Here is a 27156-nt window from a genome sequence, read left to right as displayed (position 1 = left end):
ACAACGCGCTGACGCGTTTTTGTCCCCAAATAAAAGGTCACCACGTCTTGGTCCGCTCGGACAACATGTCTGTGGTATCCTACATAAATCGCCAGGGCGGCATCAGATCCGAGAAACTGTACAGGCTGGCAGAACGCCTCCTGGTATGGGCTCAGTGCAACCTGCGCTCGCTCAGAGCAGCGCACGTGCCAGGGATCATGAATATAGGACCAGACAGACTGTCCAGGAACAATGTTCCGGCAGGCGAATGGTCCCTACACCCACAGACAGTCCAACTGCTGTGGAAGAAATTCGGCAGAGCGGAAGTGGACCTGTTTGCGTCTCAAGAAAACGCTCACTGTCAAGAATTTTTCTCCAAGAGCAGGAGCGCGCTGGCCCATGTGTGGCCCCGCCGCCCGCTCTATGCTTTTCCCCCCGTCTCTCTCCTGCCTCAGGTGATAGAACGGATCAGGGAAGAAGGATGCTCAGTACTGCTGGTAGCACCGTTCTGGAAAAACCAACCTTGGTTCCCAGCCGTGATGCAGTTAGCAAGTACTGCCCCGTGGCCAGTACCAGTGAGGAGAGATCTCCTCTCACAGGCCCGCGGCTCGATCTGGCATCCTCACCCGGATCTATGGTCCCTTCATGTCTGGGCCATCAACGGGTACATGTTGGACTCCCTAAAGGAGTATTAAACACGATCACGCAGGCTAGAGCTCCGTCTACAAGACGACTCTATTCTTCGAAATGGTCAGTGTTTTCGGGCTGGTGCACAGCCCGTGGTGTGTCACCCACAAATTGTGATGTGACGGAGGTGCTTTCCTTCCTACAAGAGCTGTTGGATGGGGGCAGGGCCCCCTCCACGCTCAAAGTTTATGTGGCGGCTATAGCAGCGTTCTCAGAAACAACGCTTGGTCAGTCAATAGGAAGGAACGATTTAGTCATCCGCTTCCTTAAAGGAGCTAAGAGACTGAATCCTCCCAGACCTCCCTCAGTCCCCGTATGGGACCTTTCTACGGTTCTGGAAGCCATGAAAGGTGCGCCATTTGAGCCTTTACAGTCAATCGATTTGAAACACCTGTCTTTCAAAACGGTGTTTTTGCTGGCTCTCGCTTCGGTGAAGCGCATAGGGGATCTGCACGCGCTCTCTGTGAGCGCGGCGTGCATGGAGTTTGGGCCCAATGACTCAAAAGTTATACTCAAACCTAAGCACGGTTATGTTCCAAAATCCCTCAACACACCGTTTAGGGCGCAGATTATCTCTCTGTCAGCCCTACCGGTCCCTGATGAGGAAAGAGACGCGAGCCTCCTTTGCCCAGTCAGGGCATTACGAGCTTATGTGTCTCGCTCGTCTGTTTTCAGACAGACGGAACAGCTCTTTGTTTCGTTTAGCGGACGTTCTAAGGGACTAGCCGCGTCGAAACAGAGCCTATCCAGATGGATAGTTGATGCTATAGCGCTGGCATACGCCTCCAAGGGCATGCAGTGCCCTTTGGGTGTCAGAGCGCATTCCACAAGAGGCATGGCCTCTTCGTGGGCTTGGTCGAGTGGGATTGCCTTGCAAGATATTTGTATGGCGGCAGGCTGGGCCTCCCCGTCTACATTTATAAGGTTTTATAACCTAGAGGTTCCCGCCCTGCAGGCCAGGCTGCTGTCGGTCTAGACTACCAGTATTATCTGACCTGATGCGTTCAGCTCAGAATGCTGCGTTTACTGAGCACAGCTCAGTTTTCGACAGTTTAAAGCTGGGCAAACTGTGTAAGACCCACATTTTTTCCCCATCTGTTCAGGCCGTACCCCGCCCTGTCTGTATGATGAAATTTGCGTCCCTTCGACGCTACTTTATGTGGAAAAGTGAGGCTGCACCCCTCCTTCTTCCCGGACTCTCTGTGAGTTCACTGAGTGTTTGTGCACTATATGTACCCCGGGCTTTCGCCCTTGGGTCTTTGGTGTCAGATCTCAGCACGCACAGCGTTTTACACTGGGTCCCCTAGCGTAAGATATCTTACGCAGTACGAGAGACCTCTCGTAAGAGAACGTACTCGGTTACTAACGTAACCTCGGTTCTCTCTAGAAGAGGGAACGAGTACTGCGTATCTTGCCGTGCATGCACACGCTCTGGTTGCTTCGATGATGAAAAACCAGATAATAGCTGCCTGCGAGCGATATTTATAGGCCTAGACCACGCCCATTTCGGCGGGACGTGACGCAGCGGGCGCGAAGTGCCCTGATTGGGTCTGACGTCACGCCAGGCCTCGCTCGATAGGCTGCTGCAGTTGCCGCAGAGCAGCCAATAGGCGCGCGAGCTGTCTCGCCTATGTCTGCATTGCTGCTGCAACGCGTTTTGCATTATTACAAAATTAAGGATAATTTTTGGCTTCAATATCTCGCGGAAAAAGGATTTTCCCCTAGCGTAAGATATCTTACGCAGTACTCGTTCCCTCTTCTAGAGAGAACCGAGGTTACGTTAGTAACCGAGTACGTTTTACCGTTTTCGAATCCATTCAGCCGATCTCCAGGTCTGGGGGTCCCACTTTTAGCATAGCTTAGCATAATGAATTGAACTGGACAAGACCATTAGCATCTCTCTCAAAAAAATGAACAAAAAGTTTCGCTATTTTTCCTATTTAAAACTTGACTGTTCTGTAGTTACATCGTGTACTAAGACCGACGGAAAATGTAAAGTTGCGATTTTCTAGGCTGATATGGCTAGGAACTATACTCTCATACCTGCGTAATAATCAAGAAACTTTGCTGCAGTACCATGGGTGAAGCAGGCGTAATGATGTGAAGCAGGCGTAATGATATGACGCAGCGCATGCCGCCTGATAATAGGCCACCAAGCTGGGGACTATTATCAGGCGCTGCGTCATATCATTACGCCTGCTGGACTCATGGTACTGCAGCAAAGTTTCTTGATTATTACGCAGGAATGAGAGTATAGTTCCTAGCCATATCAGCCTAGAAAATCGCAACTTTACATTTTCCGTCGGTCTTAGTACACGATGTAACTACAGAAGAGTCAAGTTTTAAATAGGAAAAATATCGAAACTCTTTGTTAATTTTTTTGAGAGAGATGCTAATGGTCTTGTCCGGTTCAATTCATTATGCTAAGCTATACTAAAAGTGGGACCCCCAGACCCGGAGATCGGCTGAATGGATTCCAAAATGATAAAACTCAACTGTTTAACTCTGGGGGAGTTGTAAAATGAGCCTATTTCCAAAAAAAGTGGAGTATCCCTTTAAGTTTATAAAGCGAAGAGAATACTTTTTGTGCGCAAAAAAACACAAAAATAACGCCTTTATTCCACTATTCATTTCCTTCTCTCTGGGCCTCGAGTTAGTTCACGTAGTGTAACTGCGTAGCGCTTCTGTGTTGCACGTCACACGCATCACACACATGACCAGCGTCGGCCAATAGTGAGCCTCCGTTCTGACGTACAACCCAGAAGCGCTGCGCAGTTACACTACGTGAACTAACTCGAGGCCCAGAGAGAAGGAAATGAATAGTGGAATAAAGTCGGTATTTATTTTTTTATTTTTTTCGCACAAAAAGTATTCTCGTCGCTTTATAAACTTAAGATTGAGCCACTGTAGTCACTTGGACTATATTAACGATATCTTTAATGCATTTTCTGGGCCAGCAAGTTATAGTGTCTTAGAAGCCTATGGAGGAGTGAGCCAGCTCTCAGATTTAATCAAAAAATATCTTAATTTGTGTTCCGAAGATGAACGAAGGTCTTACGGGGTTGAACAACATGAGGGAGAGGAATTACTGACAGAATTTTCATTTTTGGGTGAACTAACCCTTTAATGCCATGAAACAGTAAGTTATTGTAAATCAGGCATGCAATGCCCATCTGCCCCAAACTTAACATGTTTGATAAGAGTCCTGCCTGAACACTGAATCTGAATGCCCATATTCAGTTAGTCATGGCGCCACCTGCTGGCAACAGGAAGTGATATGTTTAACACTGTGATTCACTCCTAGCAACATAATAAAAATTGACAGCGAGTGATAAACATGCTAAAAACATGTTAAAACATGCTAGCAACACTTAGCTAAGTTTTATGCAGGTTATTAATGCCATGAAACAGGAAGTTGTTGTTACAGAAACATGCAATATCCAATCTGCCCCAAACTCAACATGTTGGATGAGAGTCCTAGCCTGAACACATCTACATGCTAAAATTTAGCAAAGGCCATAGCGCCACCAGCTGGCAGCAGGAACTGTGGCAAATACAAATGACTTTGACGTAGTCCTCATATATTTACCTACTTAAATGCATATTGCCCAACATGCTCTGTTTTCCTAAAACCACGAGTGGTGTGGCGCTGGTGCGAGGGCCCTTTCATCGCTTCTTGCAGCTTTAATTATGTATTGATACATACATCCATATTATGGAGGTCACATTAGAAAAACATTGTTTTGGAAACTCCCGTTTTCATTTATTTCATGTTTATTCAAATGATCAAATCATAATCTTATTTTGGTTATGTTTATGTTCTTATGGGTTCAGAAATCACTCAGATTTCATCTAAAAGATCTTTATTTTTGTTCTGAAGATGAACAAAAGTCTTGCGGGTTTGGAACGACATGAGGGAGAGTAAATGATGACAGAATTTTCATTTTTGGGTGAACTATCCCTTTAATTACATATGACTGTGCTAAGAATTTTGTTTATAAAACAAGTAATTTAAGGGAGATTTTCTGGTCTCTGCTGTATTGAACAGTCAGCCCTAAACTGAGGTATACTGATCCATGAATTTTGTGTTGCAGCCCTACTAGATGTTAAGTTGTTAAATGTTTTAATAGGTTTCTTTGTTGTTATAGTTTATTGAAGATTTCAAAACGAAAAGTCCCTTCTGCGTTGAATGTGGACTTCAGTTAGCGGAGAAATCACAGACGGCAGTGGTCAGACACGTTGGGCTGCAGATACTGGAGCATGTAGTCAAGTAAGTGTCTAAAACACCTTTGTGTGTGTGTGTGTGTGTGTGTGTGTGTGTGTGTGTGTGTGTGTGTGTGTGTGTGTGTGTACATCAATAGCTACTGTATGTTTTCATCCTAAGTTGAGAATTTAACTTGTGTGCAAAATTCAAATGCGTGTAAAGCATTTGCGAATAAAGCACTGTTTCCACCCCATGTGATCAAGAGACTAAAATCGTCACCTCCTGGGAAATTTGTGCAGAATATCTGTAATAAAATTTGAAGTTTCTGCAATCGGTGAAGTCACTGTGGCTCTTTTTTTGTACATCATAAATAACTTGAGCCTCAGAGCACGCAGACGAAATGCAATAAAAGCTGTCATGTTCTCTTGCGTTTGGATTCTGGTATTTGGGAATGCAATCGTGTGAGACGCTTCTGGGAGGGAATTAAACCAAATCCTTCTGATGATGGACTTTTGCTCAGGCATTTCAGAAGAAACAAACCCACATTTGAGATGCTGTGCACTGAAGGCCCTGTTTACAACTGGGGCATGTTTCAATAAGGAGGTTCAACCAACTCTGAGTTAAAACTTGAACTCTGAGTTGATTTACCCTGAGATGGGATACTCAGATACTTAGGTTTCAGAACAGCTGAATTGAGTTAGTTCAATAGGTTGACACTGAGTTAAGCACTTGCACCACGACTATGAAAAGCCATGATCAGTGGGGCTCTGAAATTACGATTCACCATGGCAACAGCACCCGACAAAAAGACCTCTGCATACTTCCAATTCAATATGTAAGTTTAATTATTAATCACTGTTATAATATCAGAGGTGTAAACTGGCAGAATGGTAAGTTATTGAACTAGTCTTCATTTTCATGGCATCCCAAAAAAAAAAAAAAAAGTATAACAAACATACAGTAATTCAATCAGGTAAAACTTTAAGCATAAAAGGTTCATGTGTGTAGGCTACATGACTTTACAAACAATTGACATATTAAATAAATATAATTCAGCGTCTATTTAAATGTGCAGCAACTTTTGCCACATAGTCTAATAGTCTAATGCTCTTTCACATAATTAAATGTTCCCTTAATTAAATAATTAAATCCAACCTGTTACATTTCTTAATTAGGGTAATGCAATTAACATTTGACTTCTTCTCAGCCTACAGTTAGAAGGCAGAGGCTTGTAAAATGGGGAGGAAGAAAAGGAGATGGCCACAATACCAAGTATTGGTACAATATTCAAGTCCCCCTGTAGTCAATAATTGAATCCCTTAAAACTCTTTGATCTCCAAAATTATGTATTTAAATGTTTTTCCTTGAAAGAAAATTCTCCATGCCTTAAAATAGCTTGAATGTAACTCTACACCCTCGCCTCATTTAGTATATGCGGTTCTATGAATATGCAAATGAGCCCTGCCTCCACTCACTCACAGCAGCTCAGAGATCCACTCGTTGACGATCACACGTTGATCTGATTGGTTACAAGGTCATTTGTGACGTCAAACGTGTTTTTGACTGTCTTTGGTTCACTGCAGTTGTATGGAGAAAACGCTGAATTTGCACATGGTTTTTCTTAAAACATATTAAAAACACCACATTGACATTTTATTTAACAGCTGTGGTGGTGGTTACAGCATATATGTCTACCCTTCCATCTGGCATCCTTCCATTCCATACAGTAATCGGTTTCATTTTCGGAAACTTATTTAAGTGCATTTTTCCTATTTTGTAATTTATCTGCCAGTGGGGTAAGAAAAATAATCTTGTTTCCTTTTGCATTAAGATTATTTTTCTTACCCTCACTGGAAGATAATTTTACTTGTTTTAAGTAAAATGCACTTTATTCCCCCCCCCACAGGAAACAAGACAAAATTTTGTATATAGAAAATGTGAATACTTAAAATAAGACAAAAAAAACGTAGTAAGAAAAACATTAAATAAGCGCTAAAATTAAACATCACTTACGTCACTTACGGGGATGAGACCGAATGAAACTGGGTTTACTGAAGAAAACCTGCTCCCGACCAGGTTAGGTTCACAGGGTAAGTTACCGTGGTAACAAGTAATCGCTCTTTCAGAAACGGGCCTGGCTTACTTTGCTTTCTCGGGTTTGACATACCTGCCATTCTGAAACGGAAAACCGAGAGTTTCCCTCATTTCAGGGTTAACGTACTCAGAGTTTTCACTTAACCTCCTTTCTGAAACAGGCCTCTGGTATTAATCGTTTTGGTCGATCGGATCACATGTGGACGATTCTCTAAATACAGCTGTAAACGGGGTCTAAAATATTTGAATCACTTCCAAAAGTAGTCGAAATTGCTTTAGACCGGATGGCTTTCGTAGTGTAACCGCTCATGTGGTCGAATGCGTTCGAACAGCCACAAAAGATGCCTACTCTCCGCCTGCTGACCTAATGCGTAAACATTATGAGAAGCGCACTAGCCAGGCGGGATTTAAAATGTGTCGACTGGAGACCCAAGTTTGGTTTGAAGACGAAAACGTACAAAGCACAATGTTCTCTCACCATTCCTGATATCTAACACGCACTCACAGCGTTCGGCGTGGTCTTGAGGCCCATTTATCCACTCATAGACCCTCCCCTCAAAGAAATCCGGACAGAAGTGATTGAGAGTGGACAAAAGAGACAGATTAAAATATCAGGTGTAAACGGGAATGTGTCTGCCTCGTCTATTTGTGATCCAATCGACCAAAACGCGTCTTAATACCAGGTGTAAATTGGTCTGCTGGTTAGTCCAGTTATCCAATCACATCCTCTGTTGGGACAAAGTCACGCCAGTTAATGCATCAAGGAGTTTATTCTGTAAATGGTTTTCCTTCATAGTTTATATCCATGTGTTCTTATTTGATACAAAAAATATCCACCTCCGTTGGGCGAATTAGTTTTTTCCCAAATTGGGTGGATGGAAACATAGGTATAGTGAACATTGAACACTAAACTGAACACATTCTTCTCTGAACAGGTTTCAGTGGAATAACATGGCACCGCAAGAAAAGCTCTGGCTGAAGAACTGCACTATGGGCCTGTTGTCATATGTGAGCATCTTGGAATTGTCTACTTAATTATCTTATTGCATGCTTTATGAAGATTTCTTATTTATTTACATGGCTTAATGTTCTGTTTTAGGGTACACATCCAATTCTGCAAGAGGAATGTCATGTTAAGGATGCGCTCTCACGCATAGTAGTTGAGATGATCAAGAGAGAGTGGCCGCAGCACTGGCCCGATATGCTGAATGAGATGGAGGCCCTGGCTGCTATGGGGGTATCAAGAGTTTTGGCTTGATGTTGTAGGACAGGTCTGCTTCATCCTGCTCCTGAAGTTATGCCTTCCTGTCAGAGTTTAGTTCCAAAAAATGCAAAGTAGGTGTGCACATCCAAAACCCAGAATAAGACTCTGGTGCAGAAACAAGAAGAATGGATGTCTACACACTGGACTTAAGGTCTAGAAAGTTTATTAAAAAACAGGGTCCGTTTTTTTTTTCTGCTTTCTAATATACCTAATCTCCGTATGTTTTTTCATCGTCGCCGGGCTTGTTCATATGTAAATAGCTTGAACTTGATTCGTGCATTAGATCGAAAGATCTGCAAAATCCCATATATTTACCCGCCCATAGACCCTCCCTTCAAAGAAATCAGGACAGAAATGGTTGAAAAAGACGGATTAAAACACCAGGTGTAAACGGGAGTGTGTCTCCCTCGTCTACTTGTGATCCGATCGACCAAAACGCATCTTAATACCAGGTGTAAACAGGGCCATAGTGTCTCAGTCTTGCGGTCCCACGATTAGGGATGTGGAAATGATGGGTTCTGGGGTAGAGTTCTGGGTGTCTGCAACATGTTGATGGCAGAGAGAGTCTGCTTTAATGTAAACTTCCATAGAGTACTGCACAGGATATGAAGAAAATTAAAAGCTTTGGGATTTAGCTGGACACGACAAGCCCAAACTAGCCAAGACACCAACACACACAAAAAATGTGTATTATTATTGTAATAGGCAAAATTTTGAGATATAATTTGTCAAATTTGACACACCTGGTTGGAACTAAACTCTACAGGAATGTTCAGGAGTCAGTGTGAGAACACTCTGTTGATCTAAGCATTTTGCATTCAGATTTAGTAAATAATATGGCTGCCCCCTAATAGTTGACTAACAGGCTTAGTCGACCAAGATTTTAGTAGTCGGTAAGTCGCAGAAAAAAAAACTCCACAGGAAGTGGCGAAGTCACGCAGTCCGTCAGGGACAGATCGTTAACGGCAGGTCATGTGGTAATTACAGTCTGTCGGCCAGAACATCCAAACGTTCGCCTATCATCCATCAACCTCAAATATGGCTTATCATTTGAAACATGTAAGTAGTATAAACTTTACATGGCTATTCACTCTAACGTTAACCTAGATTAAATGTGTGCTATTATTAGGCGCAGTGTTTGTGCGGAGTGTGGAAGCTAAAGTATAGCACACTTTAATGCATGACGGATGTGCTGGCGCGCTCACTTGCATTCCTTAAAATACTTTTTTGGTCATACAGATAAGAGTAATACATTATTCCAAACTGAAAACTCACAATAACAACTTTGTACTTTTGTAAAATATTGAAAACCAATTCAATGCGCTTTCTGCCATCTCTGTCTCCCTGAACTGCAGCGCGTCACATAAATGAACCCAAACACAGAATATAGGATGCTTGCCTCACAGACATGAGAAATATATCCATAGAAAGCTTGAAATATCAAACGATTGTCAACCAATTCAAGTGGAAATCAAATATTCTCAGATTAATCCATATGAAACGTGCATATAGGAACGTCCACTAATGCAGAGATGACGAGTCAGCATCGTCGACTTAATCTCGGCAGCCGAAAACACAATTTATATTATCAATAAATTATTAAAATGTTTAGATAGTGTCCTTGCAGTTTTTTTTTTTCACGACACATTCATAATTGTTACTTTTTGCCGGTGCGCTGTGGCGAGCTTTATGCGCGCGCTTGAGCACTTATTAGGCTATGTGAGATACATATGTATATACAATTAAAGGCTCATTGTTATGACATGACTTATTAATATACACGTGTGATTAGTCGACTAATCGCTTAAATGAAGGACTACTAGTTGACTAGAAAATTTTTTATTCAAGGGCAGCCCTAGTAAATAATGGCATGTAAAATAATCATTTTCTATTTGAATAAACTATCTAATTCTCTTTAGGATGCTCAGACGGAACTCGTAATGCTTGTCCTGCTGCGGTTAGCTGAGGACGTGATCACATTTCAGACATTACCCACTGAAAGACGGCTAGATATCAAGCACAACCTTACGGAGAATATGGACAGCATCTTCACCTTCCTGCGTGGCATTTTGATTCTGCAGCTTCATATGAATGAGTACAACAAGTTGGTGAGTTCTTCAGACATTCATGATCATATGCAAAACATTTTTAAATGATTTGTGTGCTTTTTCTACAGTCTGGTGCATGCAACAGAATATTGTCACGTTCATATGATTTGAATAGATTTATTCATGTTGTTTTCTAGAAATGTGCTGCTGGTCTGGATTTGAAGGTGAGTCGGATTATTTTTATTTATCAGGTATAATTTTTTGGAAGGGGTTAGTGCTGTTCTTATTAGGGGCCAAAAATGTTTCATTTACAGTGTTGTAGCGTAAACGACTCGGGGTAAATGTGAATTAGCTCAAGAATATAGGGGATATTAATATTTATGACTCATGGTCATAATTCATAAGTCGCATGTACATTTATTTTATCAATTATCGAGATTACCTTGTTCTGTACTGTCTGATCATTACAGTTAAGAAGGGGTTATCTCTTTTCAAACTCCAAGAAAGTTTTATCTTCTGGCCGCGAATATCAAACTTTCTGAGTTTATGAATTAAAACTACTCAAGGTAGTCAATATCGAGCTTGTAGCTTAGATCTTTTAAAATTTCATTGACTTTATAAGGTGGGTTTTCAAACACAGAGACAATTAAAAGTATAAATGGGTTTATTAATAAAATGGCACACACTAGAGATTATATAAACTACAAACATAAACGTACGTAAAAATGCAAACAAACATTTAACCGAACAAAGACATAAAATGAAAGAAAGAAAGATATAGAGGGAAGATAGAGGGTAACTTAAATCACAGACCTAAGACCTAGACACCTGGAACAGCTTTTATAGGAATCAATATACTTGCGAGTTGTGGTACTCTTTCAGTGTGATGCTGAAAAGGGGACGCGCGCGTGCGCGTGTCCGGCTGGTTTGCGTCTAGCTTTGTCTTCTGGGTCGTTTCGCAAAACGATGTAAAGGCTCACTTGAATTTAACGTTACCGAGAAAGTTCAGATTCGTCTCCCGGGATGGGAGAGGCTGGAAATCTTAGTTGCAAAGACCGGCTGTTACGACTCGAACATGGGTTCGTTCGATGGAGAAGGCCAGGGCCTCCTTCAGATGTTCCTTGGAGAAGCGCTGCGCCGGGGAGGAGGGTCCAGAGAAGTTGGATGAGTTGAGAGTGGGAAGAGAGCGAAGAGAAGAGAGCGAGCGTCTGCTTGTGTTTTGGTTTTAAAGCAGCGCGGGGTAACGCACTGTTTGATGACGGGACCCAATGGAATCTTTCGGTTCTGAGGCGGGAGCGTTTCATTGTTTGTGAAGGAACGCCTCTTCTGATCGTACCCAGAAAAATGCATTAAAACTTTAATACCACATTGTGTATAGAAATATAAACATTTGTGCGGAATATAGTTTATATTTCTGTATAAAGAAGCTCAGTACGATCCGTAGGATATCATACCCGACATTAATATCAGTTAATGAAACAGATACATCTCAAATGTATCAACACACGTGTCCATTACATCTGCAGAGGTGCATAAATATCTCAGTTTATCCCATCACAACCCATAGACAAGAAAACTACATAAAAACATTTCATGCGTGTGTGTAACTTGTATTTTAGGAGTTTCAGAGTGGTTTGGTGTGTGTGTGATTCAGAGCGGGTTTTCTGTTGAGATCGGAATGTCAGTAATGTCTTTGAAGCTCACACTGTCGAGAGGGGGGAAGCGAGTCGTAAACGGGGGTTCAGTTACAGAGTTTGCCAAGTCTGTGGGACTTAGAAAGTGTTTTCACTTTTAATTAGTATATAAATTAAAAGTCAATTTTTACCCATCGAGCCATAGTCGTTACATATCCCCCTTTTTGTTAGATAAAGACCTCGGAAGGACTTTATCGAACAACAAATTAGCGCAATGGTCGATGGCAAGCGGCTGATGACTGAGGACTCAGGTCAAATGAGGTTTAGGCGAGCCCCGGATCGGGACCCCCCTTTTTGCAGTTCCATAGGAAACCACCAGACACGGCTTTGTGAGCTTTGCTGTGGCTGCTCACATTTGGTAGGGTCTGGTACAGGGTGAAAGCCAAGACGGGAGTCAGGGCGTGGTCGGTTGCTGTGGAGGTACACAGCGCAGCGTCAGCTGCGGTCCAGGTATGGACACAGGTGAGGTGTTCAGGCTGGGCGGTTGCCCATGCTTGGAGGGACTGTGTTGAGTGCGAGTCCTGCCTTGGTGTTCAGGACTCAGGGTTGCTCTCTCCGTGCGATGCCGGATGCCGGACCTGGTGAGGTGATGTCCGATCGTGGCTGCTTTCTCGCGAACCACCACAGCATCCTGTTAGAGGAAAGAGGGAGAGAGAGAGAAAGGGAGGAAAAATTTCAGCGATGGAGGTCCTTAGTTGGTTTAGGACAGTCTTTTTGGTTCGCTGAGGTTGGTATGCCACATGCTTTGATGTCCCATGCATGGCTTTTTGGCACATGTGGCGTCATTGTTACGCCTGGCCCCCCCTTGTGCTTTGTGGCTTTACGAGCTGTGGCGCTGTGATGGCAACAGGTGCACAATGCGTATTGAAGTCTTGTGAACGCAACATGTGCGTGGTGGCAGACAGCTGTCTGAGGCACTGGTCGTCAGTGAGCTCAGATGGCCTGCGAGGGTGGTGGAGGGGTAAGTGGTGGCATAGGAAAAGTCTGTTCATCAGAGGCCCGCATGACTTTCTTTGTACACAGCGGAGGTAGCGTTTAGCGGCTCTGAGGCGTGCAGTGTAGTTGGTAAAGTTCGTTCGTGCTGTGTGGTCACTGCAATCGTGATGGTGGTATGTATGTGGCGCAGACATTGGTCTGGTTACTCAACTGCAGGTCAGTCAGGACCTTGAAGCAGTAGGTGTCAGTGTTCGTTTTCTGTGTCTGTGTCAGACGTGGCTGCACTGTCTTCATCTGTGATGTAAGAAGACTCGGGCTCACCAGTGTTCTGGGGAGAGTGGTTCCAGTTTCGACGGTCTGGGCTTGGAGTTCTGGACGGCGGGTGGTGCTGGTTCCAGAATCTTTCTGAGCGGTCGGTCCGACGCTTTGGACGGGCACCGTCACAGTCGTGCCGCCACCTGCTGTCTGGTTCTGAGCGGTGCTCAGAGACGGAGTGAATTGTGTGTGTCTTTACCGTCTTTTCATCCATAGCCCTTTGCTTGGTGTAAGCCTTGTGGGCTAAGTCTCTGAGTTTTCGAATAGACATGGTTCGTGGGCAGACGAGCACGCCGAGATGTTTACTCACGGTGCTATGCAGGTTCCGCAGAAACAAAGTTCTAAAGGTTATATCTTCTTCCATATCTGGTGTGTTGGTTGCTCCGAAGAACGTTTGTCGGAGTCGGTCATAATAGGAGTGTGGGTGTTCAAGTCGGGCCTGTTTCACGTCGAGGGCCGTGATAAACCCTTGGTCTGATTCTGGGTCAGAGAATTCGCGGATCAACGCTTGTCGCAGTTGCTTGTAATCTGCTTTGACAGGCTGTGGTTGGCGATCCAGAAAACTACGCACCTCTCTGCTTGAGGTGATTCTTACCAGGTACAATTTGTCCCAAGCTGTCGCGTTGGCGACAGTTTGCAGGTGAAAGTCAATGTCTTGAAGGTAAGCGTGAACACTGTGGTCTCCGGCAAACGTAGGAATGTTTCTGGCCATCTTGTCGAGGTTTGTTGGACGAGAGCTGTTGCTGGGGGCCCAATCCGTCTGGAGAGGATTCTGACCCTTTACAGCTCTTGGTGTTTGGCTGACAGGCGTGGTGTTGTGCAGTGGGCTTTCGCCCCCCTTTTCAGCTCTGGGTGTGTGGCTGAAAGGCGCAGACTCGCTGGAAGGGGGAAATGGTGTGAGATGTTCTTCCCCTTCCCGGTCGCGGTTGAAACTGTAAGCATGTCTCAGTTCTCTGCGAACCATGTCTAGTTCGTCTTCGAGATCGTGTCTCTGCTGAATGAGCTGATGGATTTTAGTCTCTGCTCTCTCAAGGAGAGCTTCAGCCCGTTGGAGCCTTTCGTTGAGTTCCTTCCGGGTGTTTTCCTCCGACTGCTGTCTTTGATCTGTGTGCAGACGAAGATCGTCCAGGGCTCTTTGAAGTCTTTCAACTTCCTGTTGTAGCGTTGTGTCCGTCTCGTCCTCTTCCTCGGTCAGGAAGATTAGCTGGTCTAGCTGACTCTGTGTGTGGGCTCGGTCCTTCCGGGCTTCTGTGGCCTGGAACTGTAGTGCGGCTGCCTTCTGTTCCATATCGAGGCTGAGCCTTTCGCTGGCCCGGGCCTTGGTGACGAGGTTGAGTGCGATTTTCCGAAGATTTTGGCCAGCTGCTCGTGGTCGTACTTCTGGGTTGGATCGCAGGTCTCAAACTGGTCCAGGTACTGTGGGACTGGGTTAGCTCGACATCTCTGCTTACTGTGGTGAGAGAAGCACAGCACACACAAAAAGAGACACAATGCAAGTTTGTTTTAGGGTTAATGAGCTATACTCATACGGGCTATGCCGTTTATGAGAATTTCGGGGCTAACTGATGTCAACAGTTAGCGGAGCCAATTTCGTGGGTATGGATGAAACCCACAATAGAAATTTGGACAGGCGGTAGCCTGGGGGGGTCGTCTAGCGACGCCTGCTTTGATCGTCACTCTATTATTCAGCTTTTCCTGGGGTCTCTCTTAGGTTCTGTGTCTAAGTGAAATGAAAGAAACAAATCACAACAGAGTGGAGAAAGAGACAAGGTTGAAGGTAGGGAAGATCAGAGGGAAACACAACACAAGGAAGTGCATTGGTCTGCAATGAAATGTCACAAACAATAACACGGGGAGCGTTATTTAAGGAAAATAAATAAAATAAGATAAAATAAAATAAAATAAAGAGGCCTAAGCCTTATTAACACTGCGAGAGTTCCTGATCGGGCCAGGAGATGCGTGGGTTATCGGGACAGGACCTCGAAAGAAGGTGTGTCTTAGAGAGAGAAAGGTGAGTCCAAGCACTTAAAATACACCCGAAGGAATAGCTAGTATTCTGTGGTTCCTACTAAGTGGATGGGTTCTATCAAATTTGAGTTTACCTGGGGTGAATAGAGGTCATCCAGGTGGAAACCAGCGGGCGCGGTCAGACTCTCCGACGGTCCCAACACCAGACAGAGCGCCGTGTCAGTAACGCCGGACAGATGATCCCCGCCCACCGGAAACCACCAGGGATGACTTTTGGATTACCACAGTGCACTGACTGAGTCCTGCCAATAGATACACAATAAGGGATTAAAATGTTAGACTTAAAGTAAATTAAGGCTTTCTGGTTTCATCAAATTGAGTAAATAGGTATGCAGGAGTCAGAGGCAAAGGCTTTACTAAAATAATGATACAACAAAAGGAAATTACGATAATTGGTTGTAATTATCAGAATAACCTACCCCCCCTTTGAAAAGGCTGGGGAAAGAGAAAAAAAAAAAATTATCAATGAAATAAAATTCAAATAAACAACACAGGCTTGGGACGCAGGCAGAGGGATAGGCCCTGCAGTGGGTTTGTGCCACAAGGGAAAGGGGCGTATTCCTTCTCCGTGGTCCACCTGGTTGTTAGTGAACACAATTTAAATTAAAATTCAAACTAGTTTAAATTAAAATTTAAATAAGCATGCAAGGAGAGGTCCAAAATAATAATAATAAGGAAGGAAAGAAAATCAGAATGATAACAGTGATGTATCAATACTAAAAATAATCAAAACTGAAATTCAGAATGACTTCCTATAATCCTTACAATAACACTGAGGTTATTAGTATTGATTAAAAATAATCAAACAAAAAGGGTGGCAATGAGACACTTCAATTGCAGGCTGGGGGTTAAACAGATATTGATAAGTCGACCCAAGATCGCCACACGGTGGCGTGCTTCTTCCTAGGTGGACCTTATCAATGAACTGAGTGAATCAAATCTAAGTTTTTAATTCGAAAAGTTTTCCCTTTTTTTTTCCGAACTTAACTTAAAGTGTGACAGTCAAAAACAGAAAAAGGAATTGTCTAACTCCAAATAATATCAGCATAAGCTAAGCTTGAATGCAGTTAAGTATTTGAGAGAGAAAATGAATGCAGAGAGAAAAAGAAATTGAAAGCAGGTATTATCTTAGAACGCCACGAGATGGCGTAGTTGCGCTCGCGCAGGCTGACGTCAGTGGGAGGCGACGCTCACGCAGGATGACGTCGGTGGGGGGCGCGTAATTTGAGCCCTGCCACACCTCTAGAGGCTGCCCTCTAGTGTCGGTGACGTGATTCAGCAGTTAAGACAGCAGATTTTTTTATCTGTGGAATCACGAGTTTTGTTTTTTTTTGCGCTCTGTTGCATGCGGAAAATGAGCGAGTTTTACAACCTGTGACTACAGGGATTACACATTATGCATTACACATTGAGACGGTTTTAGAATAAAAACAGGGATTATCATCTTTTCTTAATTCATAAAACTGGTCTCCAATTACTCATTACATATAAAACGGTTTACATAAAAACAGGTATTAAAACTTCGTGTTTTAATCACTAGAAACTGTGAGCAAACAGGCATTGAACATCTATTTACTTAAGCTGTGAGCACACCAGGCATCAGAACAGCTGTGAGCAGGACTTATCATCTGCTCATCTCCCATAAGCATTAATCAAAATAGCACTTTTATGATTTTTGCGTAGGTTTACGAAATTGGATCGCGAGGCCAATTTCTGACCAGGAGCTTATCGTTAACGTATTGTATATCATAAGGCCTATTACGACTGAAAACTATCAGATTTACGTCTTCGTCCTAAAAGAGATCCTTCGTCTTCATTTAGTCGGTTTAAATCATGTTACATGTATCAACTGCAAAGAGTTTTGCTTCGTCTTTACAGAGACAGATGTAATGTCATGAACTGCAGTTTTAGCAGAGCTGAGCTGGCTTTTGTGCCTGCGATCAGCTGGGTGAGTTCGCCTTAGCGACTTATCTCACAATTCAAAACGCGCGTATAGCCTACAATTATTAATACCAATAATACACATTCAACTGAAACTGAATTTGTCCACCAAATAAAGTTTGAAACTGCCTAAAAATTTCTCCACCAAACATGTAGCGTAAACGACTCGGGGTAAATGTGAATTAGCTCAAGAATATAGGGGATATTAATATTTATGACTCATGGTCATAATTCATAAGTCGCATGTACATTTATTTTATCAATTATCGAGATTACCTTGTTCTGTACTGTCTGATCATTACAGTTAAGAAGGGGTTATCTCTTTTCAAACTCCAAGAAAGTTTTATCTTCTGGCCGCGAATATCAAACTTTCTGAGTTTATGAATTAAAACTACTCAAGGTAGTCAATATCGAGCTTGTAGCTTAGATCTTTTAAAATTTCATTGACTTTATAAGGTGGGTTTTCAAACACAGAGACAATTAAAAGTATAAATGGGTTTATTAATAAAATGGCACACACTAGAGATTATATAAACTACAAACATAAACGTACGTAAAAATGCAAACAAACATTTAACCGAACAAAGACATAAAATGAAAGAAAGAAAGATATAGAGGGAAGATAGAGGGTAACTTAAATCACAGACCTAAGACCTAGACACCTGGAACAGCTTTTATAGGAATCAATATACTTGCGAGTTGTGGTACTCTTTCAGTGTGATGCTGAAAAGGGGACGCGCGCGTGCGCGTGTCCGGCTGGTTTGCGTCTAGCTTTGTCTTCTGGGTCGTTTCGCAAAACGATGTAAAGGCTCACTTGAATTTAACGTTACCGAGAAAGTTCAGATTCGTCTCCCGGGATGGGAGAGGCTGGAAATCTTAGTTGCAAAGACCGGCTGTTACGACTCGAACATGGGTTCGTTCGATGGAGAAGGCCAGGGCCTCCTTCAGATGTTCCTTGGAGAAGCGCTGCGCCGGGGAGGAGGGTCCAGAGAAGTTGGATGAGTTGAGAGTGGGAAGAGAGCGAAGAGAAGAGAGCGAGCGTCTGCTTGTGTTTTGGTTTTAAAGCAGCGCGGGGTAACGCCCTGTTTGATGACGGGACCCAATGGAATCTTTCGGTTCTGAGGCGGGAGCGTTTCATTGTTTGTGAAGGAACGCCTCTTCTGATCGTACCCAGAAAAATGCATTAAAACTTTAATACCACATTGTGTATAGAAATATAAACATTTGTGCGGAATATAGTTTATATTTCTGTATAAAGAAGCTCAGTACGATCCGTAGGATATCATACCCGACATTAATATCAGTTAATGAAACAGATACATCTCAAATGTATCAACACACGTGTCCATTACATCTGCAGAGGTGCATAAATATCTCAGTTTATCCCATCACAACCCATAGACAAGAAAACTACATAAAAACATTTCATGCGTGTGTGTAACTTGTATTTTAGGAGTTTCAGAGTGGTTTGGTGTGTGTGTGATTCAGAGCGGGTTTTCTGTTGAGATCGGAATGTCAGTAATGTCTTTGAAGCTCACACTGTCGAGAGGGGGGAAGCGAGTCGTAAACGGGGGTTCAGTTACAGAGTTTGCCAAGTCTGTGGGACTTAGAAAGTGTTTTCACTTTTAATTAGTATATAAATTAAAAGTCAATTTTTACCCATCGAGCCATAGTCGTTACAGTGTGAAACATAACTTGAATTTCTAGGATTAATTAATTACCCAGGGTAACAAATGAACAGTGTGAAACATAGATAAAGATAACCCATGATTTTGACTGACCAAAGCTTAAATGAAAGTGCTAGAACCCAGAGACCCCAATTAGCTTGAATGTAAATTCCAGACACAACTAACTCTATAGGCAGCATTTACACTGTCAAGTAATTGTCAAAATCTTTTTCTTTTTTTTAAACCGATATCTGGCACAGATCGAACCTTGTTGCATGCATGCAAATAGCTAAAACACGTTAATGAGAATGGATTTGTTAGCATCTGAGTAAATTTCAAATGAAGTCTATTGAAAATCTAAGATCTGGTCAACTCTCCTACATCTAACAGGGTTTGTACAGAGTTTGGAAAATGCTTGATTTTATATTGGCTATTTATATCCGATATTAGAACCGTTAGGTTTGAAATGTGCTTGAATGTCATAATTGAAAACACTTACTTTTTTCTTTAAGAACGTCCACTGTGAAAATATTTTAGAAGTCATGTATTTTTATATATATTTTTTGATCTTGCTGTGCTACTACTATGCATGGACCAAGACCAGCATTCTCTCGAGGCTCACACCGCGGCGTTCCTTGACCTGGCTTGCCTTACCTCTTTCCCCGACCGATCACTGAGTGTCTTTTTCCATACTAGCCTCAATGCAGAGACGAAGGCACGCCTGCCCGGTGTTGGACCTCAAGAGAACTGTGGAGTGGGGGTTGGCCAGCTGTGAGTCCCCGTTCACCATCGGCCTTTCAAGCGATGGTGAACTCGTGTCCATTCCAGAGCCTCGTCCCAAGATGGCCACCGCCATTCTAGAGTTTCGTCCCATCATGGCTGCCGTTCCAGAGCCTTGTCCCAAGATGGCCACCGCCGTTCCAGAGCCCTCGTCCAAGATGGCCACCGCCATGCCAGAACCCTCTGCCAAGATGGCCGTCGCGCTTGAGCCCTCGTCCAAGATGGTCGCCTGAATCTCCAGTCTCCGTCCTCGTCCTGAGTCTAGAAGTGACTCCAGTTTTCGTCCTGACCCGGAGGCCAGAAGTGACAGAAGTGATTCGTCAGTCAGTCCTTTGGGGGTTCCAGTCTCCGTCCTCGCCCAAGGTCCAATGGGAGCTCAAGTTTCTGTCCCCGTCCAGAGTTCATCCCAGCGACACCTGGAGCTCCCCAAGATTTTTTTTGGGGGGGGCCATATACCCTTACTGCCGGCTCTGAACAGGTCCCCTGAGCTGCCGGCTCCGCCCTAGCCACCTGAACCAGCACCGCCCTGGAGGATTCCTGCTCCGAATAAGCCACGTCCTCGTCAGCCTCCAGGGCTCCACTATTCCCCCTGTCTCCAGCGATCTCCCCGTCTCCAGCGTCTTCCTTCTCTCTGTGTCTCCACCAAGATCTTCGTTTGGACTCTCCCTCACCTGCTCACCTCATCACTGATCTGTTGTTAAATAAACTCACTATTCACAACCCATCTTCCTCTCTTGTGTATACTTACCGTAACAATATTTGTGAATTTTTTATTTATTTTAGTTTTTATTCCCTTCAATTTGGTGTTGATTATCTCTACTGAGGGACCAGAGAGGAGCCTGTTATTTTCACAGATAGAAGTCCTCTATGGTAGCATTCTGCTGTAAAAAATAATTTGAGATTCTGTTGGTTACAGAGCTAGGCCTAGTAGAATTTTCTTTTCATGCATTTTGAGAAAGAAACAGATGTAAAATAAGCAAAGCAAATTATAAAAATTAACAGTATTGTACAGTAATTGTTTATGATTGATATGTTCTCAAATTCTCACGGTAATGTATTTGAGCTTTCCTGTAGCCCAAACAATAGAGCGTTGGCGCTTGCAACGGCAAGGTCATGGGTTCAATTCCCAGGGAAAGCAAGAACTGATAAGAATGTAAAATGTGTACCTTGAAATGCAATGCAAGTCGCTTTGGATAAAAGCTCCTGATAAATGTAAATGTAAATGGACAAAAGCCAAGTGGAGGAACTTGGCTTTTATCCAATTTTTCAATATTACCTGTCAGGCATTTTGAATTGTTTTTGTTCATCAGATATGCACCAAATTTGGCTCTGATGATCTTTAGACCATAATTGCTAAAAGCTAACTTTTCTATATACAGTATATTCAAATATAACATTCAATCCGTTCTCGGGTAATGCTTAAACACATTTGATGGACGGATGCCACAAAGGATTTGAGGCTGAGTAATTGTATTTAAGTTATTTAAAAAATATTTATTTTTATTTTTAAATGCTTCCTTACAGTTTCTTAATGTAATCTATCTGCTCTACATTCACCATCTAGTAGCGTATTTGGCACATGAAATTAGCTGTGTTTTTTGTCTTTTACTCCCAGACAAAAGCTCACTGGCGAGTTGGTGTGGCCACTCTCAACACTCTGGCTGGCTACATTAATTGGGTTGCTCTGAGCCACATCACCAATGAAAACTGCCGTCTTTTGGAGATCTTGTGCTTGTTGCTTAGCGAACCCGAGCTTCAGTTGGAAGCTGCAGAGTGTCTGCTAATTGCCGTTAGTAGGAAAGTGAGTGACTGCTGCATTTACATTATACTACTTTACCTTTTCAGCTGCTTTTCTGAAATAATTGTCCACATTTATTTATTTGTGCTGCAACTCATTGCTGTCATTGGAGTCTAGTACACTAACACTTTTCTACGGTGGCTGAGAGAGCTGAACGCGCTGCAACTTAAGAAACCACACGCAAATAGAAAAAAACCCCAACAAATTAAGAAAACATCTTTATCAGTTTTACAACACACGTGTGCTCCAAATACATATAACACAAACAAATAAAGAAACGTGCTGCAAATAGCACAGAACACAAAGGAAATGTTTTCGGGGACCCCAATAAGTGACAAACCCGGCTGTGTACTGCCGATGTACGATCATCGGCAGTCCGAATTCACTCACTCGTTTTCATTCACTCCTTCTGAATAAGTGGACTAACATAGGGAATAGTGAATGAGGGTTTAGGGGGCGATTTCGGATTTAGCCAAAGTAATTTCCTCATTATTTTCACCTGGGATGTTCCCATGACAACGCAGCACGGTGTCCATCAGCTGAATAGCTGTTCTTGGGATAGAAATTTCTTCTTATTGCTGTTAACAAAACTGTTGCAAATAAATACATTTTATACAAAAAAGGTTTTATAATATGCCTTATTTATCTGTGTGTGAGTGTCTCAACTTTAAAAATTGCTGTCTCATCTACTACATTTACCCTACATTTACCTTACATTTCTTACCTATGAAACTTACTTAAACATACATTTTCCAAAAATGTTTACGATGTTACTGATGTATAGATTAATATCTTACCCTCATTTTCTTTTTCTCTATTTTGTTTGTTTGTTTGTTTGTTTTTAGTTTTCAGCTCTTTGTTAACTCTAATACATTTTGCACAAAATTGTATATCATAAACATGTCATCTCTGTATGTTTTGCAAGAAAAAAAAAGATTAAAAAAATAAATAAAATTGACATTGAGCAATAAGCATGTCCCAGCCGGGTTCGTCTCTTATTGGGGTCCCCTGGAAATATTTCCTTTGTGGTCTGCAGCGAGTTTCTGTATTTGGTTGTGTTGTGAACTTTTGCAGCGCGTTTCTGTATTTGGATGTGTTGTGAGTATTTGGAGCACACATGTGTTGTGAAACTGATGAAGATGTTTTCTTAATTTGTGGGATTTTTTTTTCTATTTGCATGTTTTTTCTTTATTTGCAGCGCGTTGAGCTCTCTCGGCCACCGTACTTTTCCCTTGCATACATGATATTGGAAAGTGTGAAATGTACAATAAGACTCTAATAATAAGCCTATATACCATAAGTCCACTTGCTTTTTTCTGTACTTACTAATTGAGTTTGTATTTGTATGTTCTATGTAAGTTCCACCATTCTGAATAAAATAGCATGTTGATTGTAGGAATCAGCAGGTAATTTTTGCTTCATTTTACAAAGAAGCGCAATTTGCGTTCAATGTTGGGACAGGGCAAGCCTGATGTCTTCCTTCACCCGGAACTGATTTCGGTAATTTGTTTAAGGCAGTCAATATATCCGGCCTCGCACAGATAAGTAGAGGCGAAAGGAAGAAGTAATTTCACGGCAGCGTCAGACAACTTAGGATATTCAGTCATTACACTCAAGCAAAACGAAGGGAGAGAGCAAGAGCTATAGAGGTGTCGCAATCTGGTGTCATTCTTTAATTGAAATGTCAACTGAAAGGTCTTTTCCAATCTCCAATAGATTACTTATGCACACCGAAAGAACACCACAGTCACAGTACAATCAACATGGGAAAATCTCACAGTAAAACAAGCAGCTGTGCAAAATATGATACAGCGGTGTTTTACCAGATGAGAAGTTTATCTATGTGTCATCTTTTTACTATTTTAATTATTTTTCATAACTATCCACTGTACGTCCGACTGATTGCACTGTATTCTATTTTTCCAACTCAAGTGGCACTGAGAATTGAGTAAGAGACGAACATAAATGTCCTGGCTCTTCCAAGCTTTTTAATGGCAGTGAATGGCCGTTTCTGTTTTGAAGTCCATAAAAGTGCATTCATCCATGATAAAAGTAATACACACTGCTCTGGGGGGTTAAAAAAGGCCTTCTGAAAAGAAGCGATGCGTTCATGTAAGAAAAATATAACTCGCTTCCGGCAGATGGCCTATGCAAGTCGACTTACTGTACGCCAAAAGAGTAACACTACGATGTATGAAGTATGACGTAGGATGTAGGAGCGGTTCAAACAAACAGGGCTGGGCAACAAACTCGAGCTCCTCTGACATTAATCTTTAAAAATTCTCGTTTTAGACTTCTAATTCATTATTGGTGTTTTGTTTTGCTCTATCCTATGCGCTTCCGCGTTCATCAATGCGTCAAGTCAAGGGTTAACTCTTTCGCCGTAAATCGATGCGTACGGCCGTCTGTCGGAAGCTCGTTATTTTAGTTGATAAAGTTTTAAATATGGATATTTTTCTTACACAAACGCAACGCTTCACTTCAGAAGGCCCCCGGAGCCGTGTGGAACACTTTAATGATGGATAGATGCACTTTTATGATGGATAGATGCACTTTTATGATGGATAGATGCACTTTTATGGACTTCAAAACAGAACCGTCCATTCACGACCATTATAAAGCTTGGAAGAGCCAGGACATTTTTTTATATAACTCCGATTGTATTCGTCTAAAAGAAGAATGTCATATACACCAAGGATGGATAGAGGGTGAGTAAATCATGGGCTAATTTTCATGTTTGGGTGAACTATCCCTTTACTGTCAAGCCTCGACTAGCAGCACTATGTTGTGTGAAGTTAATTTTAGTGCCATTTAGTGTCAAGAGTTTATGTTTGAGTGATCAGTTGAAGTGTTTTTGATTGAGCAAAATCTTTTCTTCCACAGGGTGATTTAGAGGAGTGCAAGCCATTTTTGGTACTCTTTGATGATGTCATCATGAACTATATCCTGTCTGCTGCACAGTAAGTAACCGTTTAAGCTTATTCTAAATCAGGGTTCCTCAAATCTGGCCTTGGAGGGCCACTGTCCTGCAGAGTTTAACTTAAAACCTGATCAAACTCACCTACCAGCAATTTTCTAGTATCTCTAGGACTTTTCTCACTTCACTTAACCACGAGTTATCGTCGCTCTAAACACTGCTTTTAACCCCAGGTAAAAGAGTGTTTCACACTTGTAATTTAGATGCGGGTTAGGACCGCTTTTTACTCTTGGATATGAAACCCTCTCTGGACCCGTTTTTTTACGCGACAATTGGAGTGAAGAAGAGACCGTTTCATTCTTACCTTTTGTAGTTCGAAACATTCACTCAGAAAGAACTTGCTATTGTAAGCTGGCGCTCGATCGGCCCAAAGTCCGGCATCCGACCAGCGCGGAAGATTATTGTCTTCGTGTTACTGTCTTTCTCGAGGCAAAGTATTTTTTGATTAAATGCAATACATTTTCTCATATGTATTTTCTCGTTATTTCATCTGACTCCGTAAATGAAAAGGTTTTAATGATCTGTGCATCATTAAATGTGAGCGAATGTTTGTCTAGGGATTTGTCCATTTGTCTAGGGACCACCTTCCTTTGTGTGCCAGGTATCCCTAAACTCTTAAAAACCTTATTATCTTTTGTTTTACTTATTTGGAAATTAGACATTTGTACCAGTCGCAATGAGACATTTCAAATGATACTAAATATGTATAAAACTTGATGTTAATCATTCATATTAAACCATATATTCTTGGGTGAGTTTTGGTGATCTTCGCATGGGGGAGAAGGAGAGGGGGGATGAGGGAAAGAGATGTAGATTAGGATGACTCGGAGGTGAGACTTTCTTCTCGATAGTGCACAAGGGGGATTTCAAATGTTAATTTCCAGAGAGGTCCTTTGTCCTCAGGGTCTGGTCGCTCTTTAACCAGACTGTCCGGCATTTTCTAATTTCTCAATTCTTACACTATTACAGTCAGCAAATATGAGGATGCACAATGCTATTGTCACGGGGGGTTGACAAACAGGCGATGAATAAAGTTCCAACAAGTTTAATAACACTAAATATACCACAGGACAGGCAAACAGGCAGTAGCAACACACACTATACATAGACGACACCGGAGGTAATGATGGTGACTGATGAGTGCATAGCTGAACATAATTAGTGTCCGTGACAACAAATGAGTGACGATGACAAAACATAACGAGTCCAAACTAACGTGAATGTGACAGCTAGAGCCTGTAAGTAAACAGGTCACGTGCTGCTTTTGTCCAGTCAGTGACACTGGCACCGCGAGTATGCAAATAAGGACGTTAACCCATGGTTTAGTAATGTACAATGTGAAACATTTCCTTATGAATACCCAGGATTAATTGTTAACTCCGGGTAAATTATGAGCAGTGTGAAACGTGAAGCATGATAACCCAGGATTCCGTTTACCCGGGGTATAAAATGACCCAGGGTTAACTGTGTCAAGTGTGAAAAGACTTCTGAAGACCTTGATTAGGTTGTTCATGTGTGTTTGATTAGAGTTGAAACTAAACTCTGTAGGACAATGGCCCTGCAGGAACAGATTTGAGGAACCCTGCTCTAAATAACCTGGATTCTGTTCGAATGACTGCATAATGCTGTTTGGATTTTATTTTATTGTAGGTCGGCAGATGGTGCAGCTCTGTGTAACCAGTGAGTTTACATTTTTCTATTGAAACCAACTCAAGCTTAGTTTAGAACAACTGAGTTCACTCCTGTTAGTTTTACCAAAACTGTTCATCGTCCAATTCAGATCATCGGGTGCCGTCGTGGAAAGAAGATACACTTTTTTGAAGAGGCTGTGTCAGGTTCTCTGTGCCCTGGGTAGCCAAATCTGCTCTCTAGTGGTGAGGTGGTCACATGAGCATCACTGTTGTGTATCATTTATCCTTTTTCCTCTTATGAGAAATTCTGAATATTTGTATGTTTCTCTTTAGTGTTTTAGAGTTCCTGTTAACCTGAATAAATACATGGAAACTCTTCTTACCTTCACTACTCATCCCAGCCAGGTTGAACTGTATTATAGCTACTCAGTGCTCAACCTTTAAGATTTTTTACTAAATCTTGCATTACTCTAAACAGTTTCTGAGGTCGTCCACGCAAGTGACCTGGGGAAACTTATTCCGACATGAAATTATTTCGAGGGATCCTGTAATTGGCCCAATGACCATAAAATATTTAAGATCAGCAAGGATCAATCTTGTGAAAGTAAGTGCTGTGTATCACAGAGCAGTTTTGAGTAATTGCTATTATACTTAATCATACTTAATTGCTCTGTTTGCCTTTTACAGACTGGATTTCCCTCCAAGAATGATTGTCCAGCTTGTGAATTCTCCAGAGTGGACTTTGATAGTGATGAAGATTTCACCTGCTGCTTTAATTGTGAGTTATTGTTGGTTAGTAACTAGTAAGTTAAACATACTGTTATCACATCAGTTTTAAAGGTTATGCACACTTTTAAAAGTAAATCAATGCATTGCAGAGTAATTCATGTTGATTAACAGCAAAAATCTTTAGCTGATGACAACGTGACAACACAGAAACCCAGTTACTGACAACATTACTTATTTACATTTTTGGTTTTAACTTTTTTTCCACTTTGTTTTAACAATACATTGTTTTATTCTTGTACTGAACAAAAACTAAACATATACAATCCTGTAATTATATGATTATAATTTTCCAAATCCTTTGTTCAGCTGAAGTGAGTTCAGTGT

At 42.2% G+C, this 27156-nt stretch overlaps 1 protein-coding gene across 1 annotated transcript in view; it reads left to right on the top strand.

Moving 5' to 3' along the window:
• The window catches only part of LOC309487074 (exportin-5-like), a 449972-nt gene that overhangs the window by 379083 nt on the left and 43733 nt on the right, over positions 1–27156 (top strand). Inside the window, exons 3-14 of the mRNA XM_082154599.1 lie at positions 4815–4936; positions 7900–7972; positions 8064–8201; positions 10148–10336; positions 10474–10500; positions 21253–21438; positions 24319–24395; positions 26063–26092; positions 26193–26286; positions 26377–26448; positions 26522–26647; positions 26731–26821. Of these exons, the coding sequence (XP_082010725.1) occupies positions 4815–4936; positions 7900–7972; positions 8064–8201; positions 10148–10336; positions 10474–10500; positions 21253–21438; positions 24319–24395; positions 26063–26092; positions 26193–26286; positions 26377–26448; positions 26522–26647; positions 26731–26821 (1225 nt within the window). The remainder of the gene's footprint in view (positions 1–4814; positions 4937–7899; positions 7973–8063; positions 8202–10147; positions 10337–10473; positions 10501–21252; positions 21439–24318; positions 24396–26062; positions 26093–26192; positions 26287–26376; positions 26449–26521; positions 26648–26730; positions 26822–27156) is intronic.

This window comes from Leuciscus leuciscus (assembly GCF_965113295.1).
Source record: "Leuciscus leuciscus genome assembly, chromosome: 22".
Classification (NCBI taxonomy): Eukaryota; Metazoa; Chordata; class Actinopteri; order Cypriniformes; family Leuciscidae; genus Leuciscus; species Leuciscus leuciscus.
The sequence above is the reverse complement of the archived record's forward strand: the minus strand, read 5'-3'. Positions and strand labels throughout refer to the sequence as shown.